We start from the raw sequence: 19231 nt of genomic DNA, 5'->3' as shown, positions 1-19231 counted from the left end.
CTGCTTTATTCAGGAGAGGTCTCTCTGATGGGAAAGACTGCTTTACTTGCAGAACCTAGGTCTGCCAAACTGCCCCCAATGGGGCTGGGTGGCTGGGGAGGCCAGGAAGCCCATGGGGTTTGTGGGGCTGGGGTATAGGAAGACATCAGTGAGGGTAAGTCAAGATCTCTCTTCACTCAGATGAGATCTCAGCCATCTGAACCAGGTGAGTATTGGTGGTATCTGTATAATATCCAGAGCTGCCTCTGCTTTGTCTTGTGTTGGTATATAAATGCTGCCTTTAGTGGGTAGGGTCTTTTCTGGCTCACAGGTCTGTGCAAGACTATCAAGCAAGCTGTGTGTGGTCTCTAGTGGCCTATTTGTATCAGATACGGTGAGTCAGGGCTTGCGGAGTTGCTCATCTATGAGGATCCTTGACTCTCCTTGTTAATTGAGAACTGCAGAGAAAAGGAAAGATGAGATGACTAGGTTGCTTGCTGTTGAGCACTACTTGGGTGAGATCAGGCAGCACTGTGGGCATCTGTATTTGGCAGTAGAAAAKCTGCAACTGTCAGGGTTGCAAGAGTTTCTAAAATGGTGCTGCAGCCAGATCTCATTACTAAGGTGTTAGTACTTTTATTAAACATACAGTAGAATCAGTAAACTAAAAGCTCTAATAGATGATGACACATTTATCAAACAAGAACAAAGTATGTATTAGATTGCAATAGCTTTACTTTGTTAATGTTTGTATGTTTGTTTACTTCTCTAATTTGCAAAGCTCAGTTCTAGGACCTTTGGTCATCTCTGCATCTGCAATATTCTCCTGTAGCGTGAGAACTGCAGTTCCTTAGCAGCAGCACAGTCAGARTGTCAGAGGACCTAGCTTCAAAAGCTCAAGCCTGTCTCACTCGCGTTATAGTACAACCCACAAGAGAACTGTTGGAGCAGAACCTCTCATTGTGAGCATACAGCTGTGAAAGCAGACCCTTGTCTGAGTGAGCCCCCTTATCCTGAAGAGTGTCCGTTCTCTAAAATATAGTCTCAGTGACAAGCAATGACAGTGGTGACAATCAGTTTATCTGCTAAGATCTTTTATTTTAATGACAAGCAGTATARGCATCTAGCAGGCAGAGTAAAGCAAGTGGCTTTTTGTCTTGGTTTCTGGGGGGAACACTCCCATTTTCCACAGCATTCTCCTGTAGATATGTGTGCATCTGCTTGTCTACCCTGTGAGGTGTTTGTTTAATGAAGAAAGAGTGCTATTGCTAATCAGGGGCAAAACGTTCTTTACAAATAGAAACTTTCATTCTTCTGTACTCCTGACCTGTGATGTTGTCTCACAAACATGAGCAAACTGTAGAACTGCACAGTTGCAGAGCTTGCCCTCCAAGCTTGTCCTTCACAGTCCTGACTTGGAGGTTGTTTCCCTCAAGGGTACCTCGCCCTGCTTCAGCAATGACTCAGCTGCTTGTAATGTTGAACACCGCAAATGACAGCCTGGCATATTAAGAAGAGCTGAAACTGGCACTGGTTTTATATTACCATGCTAGAGCTAAGCAGCTGCTTTGTGAGCATCTGAATCATCTCTGCAGTTGGGCYAGAAAGACCAAAGCAACTGGGGTAAGGATTACTGCAGCCTGTGCTCCTCCAGCCAGAGCCCCGTGGTGTTTCAGCATCCTGGCAGCTTGGAGAAGACTCTTCTTCCCTGAAAGAAAGATAAGCCTGGGAAATTAATGAGAAAACTTTGCAGACTTTGTCTGTCTAGATCAGCCACAGAGACTTAGACTTAAGCACGAGTGGAGCTCCTGGTTTTGTGTTAGCATTGRTTTCTCCTATGTAATCATGCATGAGAATCTGTGCCTGCAGGAGTGTTGTGAGGCTCAGCTAGGACACATTTAGGTTTTCAAAAGTGCATAAAGCATTTAAAAGCAATTTAGTGCTTTTAAAAATTATTTTTCAGCAGTCTCTCTTCCAAGGCTTTTTTCCCAGGTCAGTTGATTTTTTCCCTCCTCCTTTAAAAAAAAAAAAAAAAGAATTTAAATAAGCTACTGTCTTTGTCTATTAAAATATAGATGCTCTCTGGCATGGTTAATTATCCCTGATTGAGGGATGTGTGAATGCTCTGAGGTGGTGGTAAAAGTGAAAGAGCATAACTGTCGTTTTCTTTCTTTCTTGGCTAGCATAGGAAAGACTTCAATAGCTACTTCCTCTTCAGACTGAGGTAGAATCATAGAATCATAGAATCACTAAGGTTGGAAGGGACCTCTGGAGATCATCTAGTCCAACCTCCCTGTTCAAGCAGGGTCACCTAGAGCATGTTAGACAGGGTTGCATCCAACRGGGTTGCCTTGAAGATCACCAGAGAAGGAGGCTCCACAACCTCTCTGGGCAACCTGTGCCAGTGCTCTGTCACTCTCACAGKGAAGAARTTCCTCCTCACATTCAGGCAGAACTTCCTGTGCTTCAGTTTCTGCCCATTGACTCTTGTCCTGTCATATGACACTACTGGAAAGAGTTTGTCCCWGTCCCCCTGACATCCTCCCTTCAGATACTTATTGTTAAGATCCCCCCTCAGTCTTCTCTTCCMCAGGCTWAAGAGGCCCAGCTYTCACAGCCGTTCCTCMKAGGGCAGATGCTCCAGCCCTCTGATCATCTTYGTAGCCCTACRCTGGRCTCTCTCCAGTASMYYCATGTCTCTCTTGTCCTGGGGAGCCCAGAACTGGACACAGTACTCCAGATGAGGCCTCACCAGGGCTGAGCAGAGCGGCAGGATCACCTCCCTCCACCTGCTGGCAACACTCTTCCTAATGCACCCCAGCATACCACTGGCCTTCTTGGCCACAAGGGCACATTGCTGGCTCATGGTCAGCTTGTCATCCACCAGCACTCCCAGGTCCTTTTCTGCAGAGATGCTCTCCATTGTACTGGGATGAAACTAGTATTGGAAAAAAAGATAGCTCTATGGGGTTTTGCCTGCTTAGTACGACAGAAACTATTTTAACGTGAACATCTGCACGCTGCTATTTTTGTGATGAAACTGGGAAATGGTGGTATTYTGGATACTGCCAAAAATTGCAGCTGTCAAAAGCTGGATAGACTGAAACTACTTTCCCTCTATTTTAGTCACAAAACCTTTCCCAGCTGATTCCTAGAGAGCCTAGGATGTTGCCTGGAGAGAAGCAGATCATCTTGATATCTGGAAAAGGTGATTGCTTTTGGAACAAAAATAAGTATTCAAATGGTAGACTAAAAAGTGACTTTAACTAGCAAATAGGGAAAACTTCATCCCTGTCTGAGCTGCTTGATGGAGGGCTTGCAGCAGCTGTGTTTTGTGGTGAATAGTCAATGTGCTATAACTGCCTTTTGCACGGAAATAGATGTTTGAGAGGCAGGAGAGAATCAGCTTTGCTGGTGCGTGTGCATGATAATGCCCAGCAGTCTTTACCTATGAGAGAGTCTGTGTAAGGGAAAGGGCTAGAATAGGGAAAGAGAATATAAGATAAGAGAGTAAAACCTGTTTTGAATGAGTAGTATTTTCTAGCATATCCACTCTTGTTCAAAGGCATAAACTCAATCTCCCAATTTATTTTATAATAAGAAATTAGTACCCTTGAAGTTCTTTAGCTGAACAGAGATTTGTTGTAGTTGTGTTTTCTCTACTATCTCAGAATATCAGATTAGAATAAAAAGGTCCGATTTCTGTATTGGTTGATGCTTCAGGGAAAGACAAAGAAACAAAACGAATGCCTTAACATAGTGCACCTGTATAAAGGGTGTAGGGCTGTGTGCAAGAGAAACATTTCCCTGATTGCAAGGCTGATAYGCTTGTGCAGTGAGACATGAAGTTTGACTATCATTATCTTATTTCAACCTTCACTGGAGCCTATGGAGATGAAAACTTTAATGTAAATAAAATAATCCAACTTTTCTAGGCACTATTTCTCTAATTTTCAGAGGCAGGGAATCCTACAGGCTGCTTGCGTTCAATGCAAGTTCAAAACTTCTTTGCCTCACAAGTTGCTTTTACTGTAGCTGTTGGTTGAGGGATCAAGAGAAAGTCTTTGCTATCTGACCCAATGCAATGTAAAACTTCGAGTACTTTGCAAGGACTGAAAGTTGTGTTACATGCTGTTTTTTAAAAACTCTGCATGTTAACTYGAAAGCATCTATGTTTTCTCTACAGATCAAAAGCACACGGTGTGACAGCCAGCATACGGCCCAGGTGCCAGCAAACATTTACACTGGGTAGAGTCTGCTGGATGTGAGCAGGGATAAAAGCAAGTGCAGCCCCTGCAGTGAGTCAGCCCCTGCAGATGGCAGCAGAACAGCACTGAACACAGGGATGGAGCTGTGGCAATGCTCATATATACCTTGTTTAGCAGCATCCTAGCTCTCTCCTGAGATGGAAACTTTGCAGACATTTTCTACTAAATGTTTCTACAAAGTTGTAGAAGGAGGATTGCAGTAAATTCATACATACACACACACACCCCATATATGAAACTCCACACTTTGGAGTTCAACATTTGGCATTCTGGCATRGCAAAAAATAACACTTTGGAAGAAAGTGAATCATAAAAGAAAACAGAGTATATACTAATAATGTATTGTAGTGTGCTATCCACTGTGTGTCATGTTTTATTGTCCTAGCATGTAAATGCTGGAGGGGGAACTTGGATTGGGTGTGTAGTTTCCAGGAAGGCGTGGGGTGTGTGTCTTAATTATTATTAATTATTATGATGAATAGTTTCTGTTCTCAGACTGAGCTGATAAATGTTTTCTGAAAAGCAAAACAGTCTCAGTGATATACATGGAGAAAAACCTACTCCAAAAGTTGCTCTAATCTCATAATTAGTACTGTATTCTGGGAAGACCTTCAGCCAGCTGCTGAAGTGAGCTGAGACTGCTTTACATGCCTTGYTTATGTGCCAAAATTTGATTCTGGATGTCCATTATGATTATTTATTATGGTGAGTGAATGTAATCRTTATAGCAGGTTGAATAGGCCATTTATTGTATATAATAACTGTTGATTTTATTTGTTGATGTATTCTACTGTTAGTAAAAGCACCCACAGCAATGGATCTGGTGTTCTGATATCAATCAAAATAAGATTGCTATAAGAGAAGGCTATTGCCCATGCRAAATAACCCCTTTTCAGCAGTAGTTTTATTATGTCTTTTTAATACACATGCAGGTGGTAGTACATAACCTCTTGAAGATGTGCAATTAAACAGTGCACTTAATGCTGTTTTCAAAATTCATGCCAGTATACCAATTTTATGTCTGCTGTTGTTTCTACTAGTGGTTTCTCACAGTCACCATAAAAGCTCAGCAAAAGGCAGTGTTCTATATAATGTGGTTTATTAGGCATATTGAACAATAATACACAGATCAATGAACCTATGTGTAGCCAAATACCTCTGTTATGGCTATACTACTTGCCAGCTTGAAAGCRAGCTCAGAATCGAGAGTTTGTTGCTGCTACTGTAAGGGTCAGCAGAATGAGTGCCTTGCTTTATGCTTACCAAACCTCGTGCTGAACTGTAGAGTACTAGAAGACCATCTGAAGGGYTTTTTTCCTTCATTTTTTGAAAATGATTTATTTATTTTAAATAAAAAGCTTCACCTAGGTCCTAAAATATTGCAGTACTGTCAAGTCAAAACAGTTGAGTAACTTTAGCCTAATGGAAGATGGAGATGAAATCTCAGAAGTGACATTAATAGAAATTTCCTGACTCAAGATGGTTTGATACTTAAGGCCCTCATAGTACCRAGGTTTCGTAATAAAAAGGGCAGATCATAATCCAAAACTTCAGCTGTAGTATGAGGAATGTACAGTTTAAATATCTAGGTTTGATTCAGGCTACAGACTGGAAACGAGCACTCCATCTCAGGAGAGTACCTGCTGGTTAAATGATATTGAAAGATGCATCACCCTCAGTCTTACCTGGCCGATCGTTTCCTGTTTTGCCTAAAATATTTGTGTTCATTTGAGTGGGAAGAGAATGACTATCTCCACTGGTGAGGGCACTCCTTAGGATGTGGGACATCTGAATTTGAATGTTAGTTCCAAAAAAATACTTCAAAATTTTGTTTTTAAGGAACAGGTCAACAGAAAAGAGTTCCACTCCAGGTTCCACTTTAACACTACATATTAGCTGATAGTTGGGCATTTCTTTTGGAAAGAGATTTGGTTCAAGAGGATCTTTCTGCAGAAGAAGTTTAGCTCTGATTCATACCACAGAAACTATCAGAAGCCATCTTAGCTTATGGAAGTGGAATCACCGAAACATACGTTCAGTCACAAAAATGTGAAGATTTTAATTCTTTGAGCTTAGTCCTTTACCATTATTTACAAATGGCCATCAGATTGGAGGGTGGGGAGGARGCTGAATTGTCTTTGATTGAATGGAGCATTAAGTAGCCAAGCCTTGACAGGTTGTTTCGGAAGCATTTCTAAAGCAATTTTCCCTTCTGTATTCCCCTCATTTATTATAGTCACTAGACTTGAAATATGTTCCTTGAGCACTGTTAGAAGTTAGCCAGATTTCATTTTGGAGACTGGGCGCTCATGGAGACCACTTGGGTCATGTCCACGTATGTGGTCAGCTGCATGCTTTGTTGATCACGTACTGCATTAGCTTGACTGGAGCAATTTCTCATCCAGAAACCACTTACCACGTTAGCACAATTCTAAGAGAACAAGCCAATATGGCATCTTGCAAAGAGTGGTGAGCTAGGTGTGCCACAGTATGCAGATAACATGTAGATGATATTCCTGTAATTTGGTCTGCAGTGCAAGAATCCTGGCTAATGTGAAGTTTTATTTGTACGGTGTCATTATGTGAGTAAACTTGATCGGATGCAGGAGGCTGGGAAGAAGAATACTAACAATTTCTAGTAAAGTATTTGTCAGATGGGCCACTAGGAGAGGTTGGCTGCAGGGTCAGTGAGGCAAGGAGTGAGGAAAGGGAACATCAGGGTTAATGCTGTGAAAGTTTCCATGAGGACAACAGGACCTCCTTGAGTATTTGCCATTTCCAGAARACTTCAGGGTAACTCCTGTGCATTGTTTCTTCCTGGGTAACAACTATGAACAGGAGTATTGTAGGTTATGCAGGATTGCAAAGGACCTTAAGAGAACACTTAGGCATCCTCTGTGAGTCGAGGCAGATTGATTCTGCCTCCTCTGCAAGTCGGAGAAGTGTGTCCTAAACTAGAACGGCAATATGGCAGGCACTGAGCTGAATGGAAGCTCTATACAGAATAGTTGTCAGTGGTTTGTCACTGAAGGCAAATTAGTTCAATTTCTGCAGGGCATGTTCTGGAGACTTTTTTTTTTTTTTTTTTTTTTTTTTTTTTTTTAAGAAGATATTAAATTTTGCAGCTAGATGTTAAACTTTCTGAGCTCAAAAGAACTGGAGGTAGGTTGAAAATGAAATACAGCTTGAGAATTATGAAAACTGTGTACATGATGGAGAGATGGCATAGGATGGAAGAAAAGAGGAAAAATGAAATTCAGAAGGATGAATATGAGGTACTTCCCCTYAAATAGCAATGACGAATTGCACAAATGTAGGATGAGGGAGTAACTCAATGGATATAACACCTAGATGGAAATAAATCTAGTTCATCCTACAGAGAGGATGCAGGGAATGAAAAAGTTTCAAAAGCAGCACATGAGTCAATGCCGCTAGAAAGAGTCAAACATGTTACCAAAGTATACAGTAAAAGGGGTTACAGCCTACCAGACGTGTGAGGCAATACCTCTGTTCTGCTCAGCATTACTCTGTCTCAGCACTCTGGAATAGTGCACAGTTCTGCACAGAGTGYTTCAGGAAAGACGTATCAACGGGAGAGAGCTCAGAAGAGAGCACTGAGATTTGGCAAATGTGACCTGTGAAAGAAGATCGAACAAATTGATAGTGTTTAGCTGAGAAAAYGGGGTTTCCCTTAATTAAAGCAGGGGCATGCTCTTGAAATCTGCAAGTGGCTCTTGTAGGGAGGAGGCAAACAATCTGTTCTGTGTCTGTGGTGGATAAGGGAAGAGCTGATGGATCTGAATTGCAGCAGCAGAGATTTGGGTAAGGTGTTATGAGAAATCTCTGCTGATTAAGATGGAAAAGGATGGGAACACCCTGTGTTCACCAGAGAGCTCTGTGTGCTCTCTGAGCAACTGCACTCTCTGCAATTGGAGATCTTTAAGAACAGACTAATGCCTGTGAAGAATGACACAAGAAACCTATGATCCTACTGCTATAGTGTTTCCATGGGCTGCCTCGATCATATTTTTATTGGCAAATTGTCTCAATCTTTCCCTGTTTTTTAAACTTTGTGGGCTTTCTTCTTTTCATTTGCACACACACCTTTGTACTAGCCCCATCCATCTCAACTGTCAGGATGTTTCCTGCATAGCTGTCTAATGCTACTTGCTCACTCTTCCCCAGCTATCCAGCCTGTGAATAATTCCATGAGAAGGTATTTATTTGCTCTAGGATCTTAGGTAATTTTGCTTTTTACCTTGTAACACTCTAGAATAATGTGTAGCTTGGAGATGTACAAATGGGGGGAGATGGGAGTCCACAGCTTGATGCAGCTCAGTGGACATTGAGAACGCCTCTAAAGCAGGATTTTTGCAGTGGCAGGGATTTGCTAAGTAGATACTTTCTGCCCCGTTTCCCCAGGTTGGCCCAATACACCAGTTGGGATATGCGCTGTGCTTCGGGCCCTGCCAGTAACCGTGGGGCAGCGCTGTGCGGCCTCAGGGCTCCCCTCATGGAGAGGGCACAGCCGAACGAGGGAGCGGGGCTCCTGCAGCTCCAGACTGACCTCTTTACTCATGCTGTCGACGAGCTGGGGGGGGAAGAAGGGGGAAATGACGAAAAATAACCAAATGTGCCGCGGCAAGGCTGGGGACGGGCGGGCCGCGGCCTGCGCCGCCAGGGGGCGCTGCCGGCCAAGGGAGGCGGCGCGGCGCGGCGCTGCCCTTTCGGGGCGGGCGGGCCGCGGGGCCGCCCGGGGCCCGGAGCCAGCCGCGTAGGCGGGCAGGGTGCGCTTGCATCAGCTTCGGGGCGYCTCGGAAGGCGCTGCCGCCGAGCCCGGCGTTGCAGCCGCCTTAGGGGCGCGGGCCTGGGGGCGGCCGTTGGGGGCCAACCGGAAGCCCCCGCCCCCTTCACCCGCCATGTTGGGCCCAGGCTAAGCCCGAAATGGCGGCGGGGGCCTCAGGGTGGCWGTTGCTGCCCCTAGGGCTGGTAGAGCCCTCACCTGCTATTCAGTCTGAAAGCGGATGGGTGCGATGAGCTGTCCCATTTTCAGCATAAGGAAGAGAAAGCCGTGGGCATTGGCTGGAGGGGGGGCAATAATTTCCTGAGAAACCTTTTCCGGAGAGATAGGGAATGACCTACTTGCTGTGTTTGTGGTGGTTTGCAGGTAGCTGAARTTGCTGCCTGGGAGGTTGAGATGAGGGGTGGGAAAACCTTTGGGGCCTCTTTGCTTTTCTCAGGCTTAAAGAAGGTTTGCAAAGGCAAAGGGTGTGGACGCTCTATGAACAGTATTTAATAATTATAATTAATTATATTTATAATATTTATATATATATAATATATAATATATAATAATATAATAATATAATAATATAATAATATAATAAATAATAAAATACATATTTGTCAATCTTAAGTCCAGACATGCACAGATAATGTGTTACTTGACCTTAGAATGAGGATGGACTAAATGGTTTCTTGGTCACCGCTTCTAGCCTTTTTTTGTCTTTTCTGAATACCCAAAGCTTCAGTCCCATGTTCCGATTAGGCATTCAAACTTTGCAGGAACTATTGAAGACTGTAGTTAATACATAGTTGTAGTTTTAGGTACTTAAAAACCTTTTTATGCCTTTTGGTTATAGATATTTATGTTTTCTTTTGGAAATGAAGTTTAGAGCAACCTTTAGGTGAATCTGAAAACTTGATCATTGATGGAGTGAATCTGCTTTGCTTACCCACCACCTTGCACTCAAATTTTTCCTACTCAGCCTCCCAGCTGCTTGCCATATGAGTTATGACCACCTCAAGTGCAAGGTGGCATGATCATCTGTATCATTCAGCATTAAGAGAAGATGTAAGGGGTTGAAATACTTTCTTATATGAACCTTTCCAAGTATTATCACCTCCTCAGGGGCTGTGAGCAAAACCTCAAGGTTTTTGTCATTTTGCTTTATTGCTTTACTACGTTTTGTCTTGGGAAAACTAGCAGGATATGTACTGCATGTCTTCTGAAACAGGATTCTGCACTGCAGGAAAATCTTTTGCTTTGTGCGACACACTGTTCTCAAAGTGCTGAACTGTTATCCACCAGCAGTGAGGGTTTTCCCTTTCTCTCTGGTGCGATGGAAATGAAAGGAAGCATTTTGCTATTAATGCATTTTCAACTATATTTAATATGAATAATAATGATCTCATTAAGGGCTGACAAACCTGTCCTTTTTAAAAGTTTTATTTTAACGGGGTGATTTGAATATCCATAGATAAATTGAATGCCAGCATTTGAGTGAGTACAAATTTGTAGGTAATTAAAACCAGGATTAGTGAGAGAAGAGGTGGAAAATGAAGGTCAGATGCAAACCACTGCAGGTCAGGCATCATCACTTTCGCTTTCACATTACTGTTGGTCAGAACAAAGTTTCTAACACTACTAATCAGAAAAATGTTTCTAATAGTTTGGCTCACGGCAGGTCATTTTTAAGCACAGCCTTATCTCAATGGTTTAATGATAAATTCTCTCACTTTTAACTAAAGATTTAAACATCTACTGAATGTCTTGCTGACTTAATGAGACTGTCATTTGGACACCTAAAATATATGCAAGGAATTTGATTTATTTTAGAAAAAAATCTTATTTTCTGTGTTATGTTGTAAGCAGGTTTATGTTCTTCTAAATTCATTCRTGTTTTCCTGATGGATAGTAATTTAAGTGTTATTTCATGTGAGTTCTTGCGCACAGCCTATTTAATCTTCTGGTGTCCATTCTGTATGGATTGAGAGAAATGGATTCAATTCAATGTGGATTAAGATGGAACTGTTATTCTTGAAATAAAATGCTTGAGGAAACATGCTAAACTTGTGCAGTGCTCAAGGAATGAGATCATTGTTCGTGAGAAAAGCCTAGGATTTAGAATTTGTTTCAACTGCTCGTTGACCACTGTAGTCCACAACTGGAGACTTTCCTATAATATATTCAAACCAAATGCAAGGAAGTGGAAAACTTGCTTGCTTTCACATCGGGCAATAAGGAGTTTTACTACTTTCTAGCAACATGGAACACCATTCATGTAAGTTTATTCTTTTTTAATGCTCCATTATAGTACTACTGCCAGCCTAATGGCTTTGAAATTCTGAGCAGACCAATTTTTTTCTAGAATATTTTTCCARTTAAATGGACATCTATGTGATTTGTGAATGAAGAACTATTTCAGCAGGGAGTTATTTTACTACTGTGCAGAACTGGCAGAACTTGCAAAATAAGGTCTAATGTTAGGACTATGTAGATGACAGGCCCTTTTCAATTTGAGCRAGGGCTGCTTGTGGGCAGACATTGGGAGACGGTGGAAGAAACTGTACTTTGTGCTCCAAGTGAAATAATTACTAAGTATCACCAAAATCCTGCCTCGTGTTGAATCTCTCCTAGCTGCTGGGTCAACAGTGATGTGAACTGGTAAAAGTAGCATTTTAATAGAGGCAGTAATGGAAAAGCATAAGGTACAGGTATCAAGACCAACCAAAAGGGAAAATGTAGAGCCTGACAAGCTGTTTAGTTGCCCTCTCTGAGAAGGAGTGAAGGACTCCTTAGTTTCTCAGTGATTCATACAGATCAATACGGACTTGAACCTTTATGGTCACAGTATGTGCATTGGCTTTGAGGCATCCTGGCTCTCAACCAACTTGGTGCTGTTTTGGTTCCCATAATTACTGAGTCTGTTGGCTGCCGGTGGCTGTTCTGGTAACCAAAGATTAATGAAATGCAGAGGTTGCCTGGCTGTTAACCTTTTCCTGAGCTTTACCRAAGGTGTAGAAAGGTGTTTAAGAGCCACAGTGGGGCCTTACATCGTTGAAGGACTCAGCGATTTTGCTAGAATCTCTGGTGGTTCTGTGWGGTGTGTGTGGTCATTTTCTAAAAATAGCACATATATCTCCTTGGATGCCAAAGGCTCATCCTATAGCTTAACAGGGAAGGGAGGGAAAGTTAGACTCCAGCAGAGTTCGTGAGCTCTTGGGGAGTGAAAGAGTAAGAGGCTACTATTTTTCTTTGCTTCTGATATCTACAGTTCTGTGGTGACAAGCTCATTCCAGTTCTGTTTGAAGCAGCTGAACCCTGATTTCTCTTRATTAATTCTTGGCAGGAAAAAATGGTAAATGGAGGGTGCATATTGTCACTGTGGTAGGTGGGAGATAACTGGGGGCAGAGAGGTAAAAAGCTGCAGAGCTTCCTCTGAACTACTTCTGATTCCTCAATTTTGTGCTGCAAAATAAACAGCCTTCCAGGCAGCGGCTAGACRGGATGAACAGCAGTAGGCACTCCACTGCTCATTGCCTAGACTTGTCAGTGAAGGGTTTCCTGCCCTTGCATCACTTCATAGCCTCAGGGTGGCAATTTTCTCTGAATGGCCTTCAGCCCGCAGCCTGTCAGGGTCAGGTCTGTTTGTAGCTGCCAGGTTTCTCACCTGACCCATTCACCATTCCTTACCTGTTTGGGAGCACAATTGAGTGCTGGTTGTGTAGCCACAAGGTGAATTCCCCTCCTTCCCCAAAGGTCACGAACAAGAGCTGGCAAGCAGTAGGCCTGGGCTGGGGGACTTAAAGCTTACGAGAAGCCCTTTTGAGAGGTGTCTTTACGGGGTAGCACAAGATGGGCGTTTAAAGTGGGCAGCTTCCATTGTCAGGGTGCAAAGGTGAGTGTAACCGGTTTGCACATGTTAGGCTGCTGAGAGTGAAAAGGCTGCAGGGATGGCAGCAAAACAGAGTGGAAGAACCGGAGTGGTGCTTCTGGGGAAATGGGCYCTGCAGGAGGTGCACCCACTCCCTCTCTTCTGGCAGGCTTTTAAACCTGCCTCATATCCTTCAGAAACTCTGCAGATTCCTTCTGGATTAGCTGTGCATTTATGCCTGTGTGATGATTTCCATATGTACCTCATTGGAAAATAACAAATAATGATTAACTACTTTATTTTTAGACTTACTTATTACRTGAAAGGCTATGAATATCAGCCTTTAAGATGCAACTGGCATGAAGGGCTTAAAAAGCATAACGGAAGACTCTTTGTAGTTTGTCTGGTGTTTCCATGCGTTGTGCTGTATATAGCAGTGTGCACTTACGAGAAAATGAGAGTTAGAAACTAAGGATGTTTCCTTGTGGTCGTACATAGTTTGCAGTAATTCCAGCTCAGTGAATTTCCCTGCAGATAAAGGAGAGGTTGAGTCCTATGACTTTACTTCTTTTATTGTTTTAAAATTGCTACTGCTATTGTTAYAAGTGCTTGGAAAGCAAGAGTAAAACATTATTAGAAATTTGTCCCTTGGGGCATGTCTTTTTAAGTATTACCAATAGAAAGGAGGTGGTTGGGGGAGGGAAGCATTTATACTGAAACAGCAAGGATAGAAAATGTGTTGCATTTTTTTTTCTTTTTCTTTTCCCCCCAAGTAACACACTACCAAATGTACAACCTTACGCCCCTTCACTGTTGCAGGAAATGAATGGTATTTTACCTAGCAGAAGATTTCTTTAACTCCCCTCTCACCTCTCTTATTGGTGTTCTGGCAGTATTTTATGCCTCTAATAATTCTTACAGCATTAGGCGTAATAGTCTGCAGTTGAACCCATTCAAACATGGCAAATATTTATGGATATTGTGGTGAACAGGGAGCTAGTTTTTGGCTTTTTAGCATTCTCTCTTCTAGCAGTTTATTATTGCAGGGTACCTACAAAGAGAGCTTTCTCACTGGCAATTCATATAAAACATATTTTTCTGGCTTTTTGCTTTGAGATCCCACAAAATGGGTTCCTAGCAGCCCTCCAGCTGTAAAAGTTGCCATTAGGTTTCTGACAGGCTTGTGGGATTGAAGTTGAAAGGAAGGAAAGAATAGGCTAGAAGGTACGAGGAGGAGAAAAGGAAAGGAGAAAGGAGAGACCTGTCCTGTTGCTTTCATGGTTCTTTAACTGAATTCAGTCTTGTAACCTCAAACCATTTTTGACTGTTGGTGTTACGGTAAACCTAYGCAAAAGGTTATCTGCCTTCTGGCTCCAAGAAGTTTCTGTTAGATGCCTGAGTAAAACCTTCCAAGAGCTTTGTGCTGGCTTGTGGTGAATAGTGTCATCCTCATTCCTCATTTCCCAGTAGAGCAGTGCTTTCCCAGGTGAAAACCTTTTCTGCCATTCCATTTGTTTGTCAAATTGATTTCCATTTATTCTCTATTTTATCCCCCCCCCCCCCCCGAGGACTAGAAATTCTAATTAAAGAAATATTCGATTATTTTGCTCATTTGGATTATTGAATCTGCAACCTTGTTCTAGGTGCCGTACAAAAAGGTATTTTGTCAGGTTCTTTCAAATCTTCAATCTGTGAAGTATTTTTTGCAAGCCTTTTTCCTGTGAAAAGATGATTTTCCCAGTACTGAGAGTAGAAAAGGCCAGCACCTCAGCAATTTCAAAATAAGTACAGAGTGTTTGGAATAGCTTTAGGTTTTTCTGCTCCTCCTTCCTCTGTGTAAAGGTTTGCTAGTTTTAATTATGAGCCCTGGAGGTGCCCCTTGAGGTTTGCGGCATCTGGAGCACGGTGCAATGATCTGTTCTGCATGAGACATGCAAATAAGGAGCAGCTTTAGCTTCCTCCCTATTCCTGATGGTATCTGTGTCTGTTCTCTGTGCATGCTGTGCCTCATCAGCACAGACAGATGTGTACTTACTTGCCTCAACATGATGCACAAGTTTTCAAACTCCCTCAGTTTTTAAAGCAGAGGGATGGATTCTCTTCTCTACATGGCTTCAGTGGTCAGGAATTTCAGAATTAATATGTTCCAACTGGATAAACCCAAGTGAATCAAGCAGCTACCTATAGTAGGGGAGAGATGATTGGAGCTGGAATGGTTTACTCATTGTTAATATCTGTGGATGATATTCTTCATAGTTTGGTGTTTTCATTCTCACTTCCCAGTCCCCTCTATTGCCTTGTATATTGCTGAAGATGGCTCTCTGAATGGAGCAGCTGTGCTATCTGCCTCTAATATTATTCTAGTCCTCACTGTTTTGGGATAAATTTCATAAAGTGTATTGCACATACAAACATTTAATTGAACAAGTGGGAAGCCTTGCCAGTTAAAAAATCTTTGCAAATGATAAGCAGTGTCCAATTTCCATTCCAATCATTACTTCAGGGCTTTAAAATATGTGTGAGTTCATGTAGCAAAGGCTGATGGTATATTTGGGGCAGATGGCTTGGATCTGCAGAGAAGAAATGGAAGTAGTTTTTACTATAAATGTTGTTGGTTTTTTTTTTTGGCAAAGGGTTGACATAATAAAGATGCGAGTATTACTGAGAATGCTCTTTAATAATTATACTACCTTATGTTTTCCCTCAAGAATATGGTTAATTGACTAGAAAAATCTATTCAGAGTTTTTATGTTTAACAATATCAGACAGTTTAGAAACACTCCTTTCATGCTCTAATAAAAGATTGAAGTGTGGGCAGGTTATAGAGCAAAAAACCAAACATCAGTCTTTCAGAGAGATATTGCCTGAGGACTGGAAGAAAGCCAATGTCACTCCAGTCTTCAAAAAGGGCAAGGAGGAGGACCCAGGCAACTACAGGCTGGTCAGCCTCACCTCCATCCCTGGAAAAGCGGTGGAACAGCTCATTCTCGTTGTCATCTCCAAGCATATGGAGGAAAAGGTGATCAGGAGTAGCCAGCATGGATTCACCAAGGGGAAATCCTGCTTAGGACAGATCTGATGGCCTTCTCTGATGGCATAACTGGCTGGGTAGATGGGGGGAGAGCAGTGGACGTCGTGTACCTTGACTTCAGCAAGGCTTTTGACACTGTCTCCCATAACATCCTYSTAGRBAAGCTCAGGAAKYRTRGGTTAGACGMGTGGACAGTGAGGTGGATTGAGAACTGGCTGAAAGGCAGAGCTCAGAGGGTCGTCATCAGTGGCGCRGATTCTAGTTGGAGCCCCCAGGGCTCAGTACTGGGTCCCATCCTGTTCAGCTTCTTCATCAATGACCTGGATGAAGGGATGGAGTGCATCCTCAGCAAGTTGGCCAATGCTACCAAGCTGGGAGGAGTGGCTGATCCAGCTGAGGGCTGTTCTGCCGTTCGGAGACACCTGGACAGGCTGGAGAGCTGGGCAGAGAGGAACCTGCTGAGGTTCAACAAGGGCAAGTGCAGAGTTCTGCACCTAGGCAGAAATAACCCTAGGCACCAGTACAAGCTGGAGGCTGACCTTCTGGAGAGCAKCTCTGCAGAGAARGACCTGGGAGTRCTGGTGGAYGACAAGCTGACCATGAGCCAGCAATGTGCCCTTGTGGCCAAGAAGGCCAATGGCATCCTGGGGTGCATTAGGAAGAGTGTTGCCGGCAGGTGGAGGGAGGTGATCCTGCCGCTCTGCTCAGCCCTGGTGAGGCCTCATCTGGAGTACTGTGTCCAGTTCTGGGCTCCCCAGGACAAGAGAGACATGGAGGTACTGGAGAGAGCCCAGCGTAGGGCTATGAGGATGATCAGAGGGCTGGAGCACCTGCCCTCTGAGGAACGGCTGTGAGAGCTGGGCCTCTTCAGCTTGGGGAAGAGAAGACTGAGGGGGGATCTTATCAATGTGTGTATGTACCTGAAGGGAGGGTGTCACGGGGATGGGGACAAACTCTTTCCAGTAGTGYCATGTGACAGGACAAGAGTCAATGGGCAGAAATTGAAGCACAGGMAGTTCTGCCTGACTGTGAGGGGGAATTTCTTCCCTGTGAGAGTGACAGAGCACTGGCAGGTTGCCCAGAGAGGTTGTGGAGCCTCCTTCTCTGGTGATCTTCAAGGTCTGGGTGGATGTAACCCTGTCTAGGTGCTCTAGGTGACCCTGCCTGAACAGGGAGGTTGGACTAGATGATCTCCAGAGGTCCCTTCCAAGCTTACTGGTTCYATGATTTTATGATATCACAACCCCTTGAAAGGTCTCAGACCTCATGAAATATATGTGAAATATGAAGCACACAATGTGTTTGACTGTCAGAGGACAATGAGACTAAATGTTGAGCTAAAACCCTCTGTATTCTCCCTAAAATTTCGGTCTGGGCACTTAAAGACTTTCTGAAGGCCTCTCCCCCTCCCCCTCCCCTTCCCTCTCCCTAAGAGGTTGATACTCTCTTAGGCGCTCTCTGACTAGAAACTCAGAGCTGAATTCTGGAGCCCATCCCCTCCTCTCTCACTTAAAATAAAGTGGGAACTGAGGATCAAATGTCCTGCGTACCTTGGAGATCAGCTCTTGACATTGAATACTAGGAGACTTGAATTCAGTGCTGAAAGTTGCAGTGGCTATTAAAAACAAACAAACAATCTGTTAGTGATCTGATGCAAAATCCAGACCTGCTCACTTGAATTCATTCCCTTTTGAATACATGTATGTGTCTGTCTAAAATCTTAAAAAGTGCTTTTCAGAACATGTTTTGYAAGAAAGACTTGATTGTACCTTCAGATGGCATTTTTGTTTGTTGTTATTTGGGACAAGTTTTAATAGTGAGTTATTAACCCGGGGGGGGGGGGGGAAAGCTTGTAACAGAAACCTTGACAGACCCCTTAACTACTGCAGCATTGGTGGGCACGAGCCTAGTGTTTGTAAACCACCTCAGTAATTTTTAATCTAACTATAATCAGTAGGTATTGACTTTTGTATTCAACATCAAGATTCATTGACCTGAGAGGTAAATATTGGTGRGAGCAAAGTTAGGGTCAATACATCCCTCAAGGGACTGTTAATCTTCTGTAGACTGAAAAGGAAGTCAATATTAGCATTATTTCATGATTCTAGTATAAAAGTTTGTTATATGTGCGCACACAAAGAGGAAAAAACTACTGAAAATAACTATTTCTCCAGGGGGGCCTCTATGTAGCGTTTAAGTCATGAAAGTGAATTATTTGTACAAAAAAAAAAAAAAAATGATGTGGTCTAGGTTTGAGCGCACAGCCAAGGAAGGTCGTGAGATGTAGTAAAAGGAAGTGGCAGTTCCCAAGGACTGTTTGTTCATGGTGGAAAATCCTGCTAAGTGCTCAACATCTTGTTTTTAATGCCTTAGAGCATGAGAGGCACTGTGCTTATCTGTATCAGAATAACCAAGTGCTTGCTGCTTGGCAGGCTGATAGTCCACAGAGCTRAAAATGAGGCAGGACCCTGCTGTAAGTGTGGCTGGTGAACTGGTTATGCTGCGTCTCACTGTCTGCCTTCCTGGGCAGTTACCTGAATTGGAGTTGAAATCTGAGTTTTGAACTGAATGTGTTCTTTGTATCAGCTTGCTCCCTGTTTGTCCCTCCAAAGGCCTCTGCTCAGTTCTTCTGCTCTTTTCCCACTGTGTCYGGTCTGGGTAGAAATCTTAGAAATGATCTTACTCTTGTGAGTATTTCCATCAAGATCTGCGAATGAAATGCCTTTTGAAAACCATAATGAACTTCCAGAGAATGTAATACGCCTATTTTGGATGTCCTCTTCTGATTTGCTATTTGCAGGATAGAGCAGTAACAACATAGCGTTACAAGAAAGGTGGATACGCAGTGATACCAAATAACTGCTTAATGCATGYATGCAAAATATGAGGTCTTGCCATTGCCATATGGAGATGGTCTGAAAAGTTACTCTGGACTTGTGAAACAAGAGAACCATTTTGAGGGCCTTGCAATTTCTACTTTATTCCTTGGTGTTTCGGATGCATTTGAAATGGAGAGGTTTTTCACACTGATGCTATAATACAGCATTGTTCTTGCTGTATGTGTCTTAAATGGCGTTTGCCTTTTGATGAAGCATACTGTAACCCTGTGGTTAGTAGTACTGTGGTTAGTGATTTTGGTCTCACTCCTTGATCTGCTTTTTGGGGAATATTGTCAAATTCTAAACAGCTAAGCAAAGAGCAGGTTTCACTAGGAAACAAAATTGGCTTTCCCTGATTCATGATTTGTTATTCCTCTTGTATTGATACGGCAGCTTAAAGATTTGTTCATTCGCTCA

General features: G+C 42.9%; 1 protein-coding gene across 1 annotated transcript; it reads left to right on the top strand.

The window, feature by feature from the left end:
- The first annotated feature begins 9191 nt into the window (after positions 1–9191).
- LOC146600705 (uncharacterized) lies at positions 9192–16789 on the top strand. The gene is made up of 3 exons (XM_085319823.1): positions 9192–9275; positions 12759–12928; positions 16240–16789. The coding sequence occupies exons 1-3, from the start codon at positions 9192–9194 to the stop codon at positions 16787–16789; spliced, it is 804 nt and encodes a 267-aa protein (XP_085175949.1).
- Positions 16790–19231: the final 2442 nt, after the last annotated feature.

Source organism: Rhea americana, unplaced genomic scaffold, assembly GCF_003343005.1.
Source record: "Rhea americana isolate MKP2758 unplaced genomic scaffold, rheAme1 scaffold_118, whole genome shotgun sequence".
NCBI classification, from domain to species: Eukaryota; Metazoa; Chordata; class Aves; order Rheiformes; family Rheidae; genus Rhea; species Rhea americana.
The sequence above is the reverse complement of the archived record's forward strand: the minus strand, read 5'-3'. Positions and strand labels throughout refer to the sequence as shown.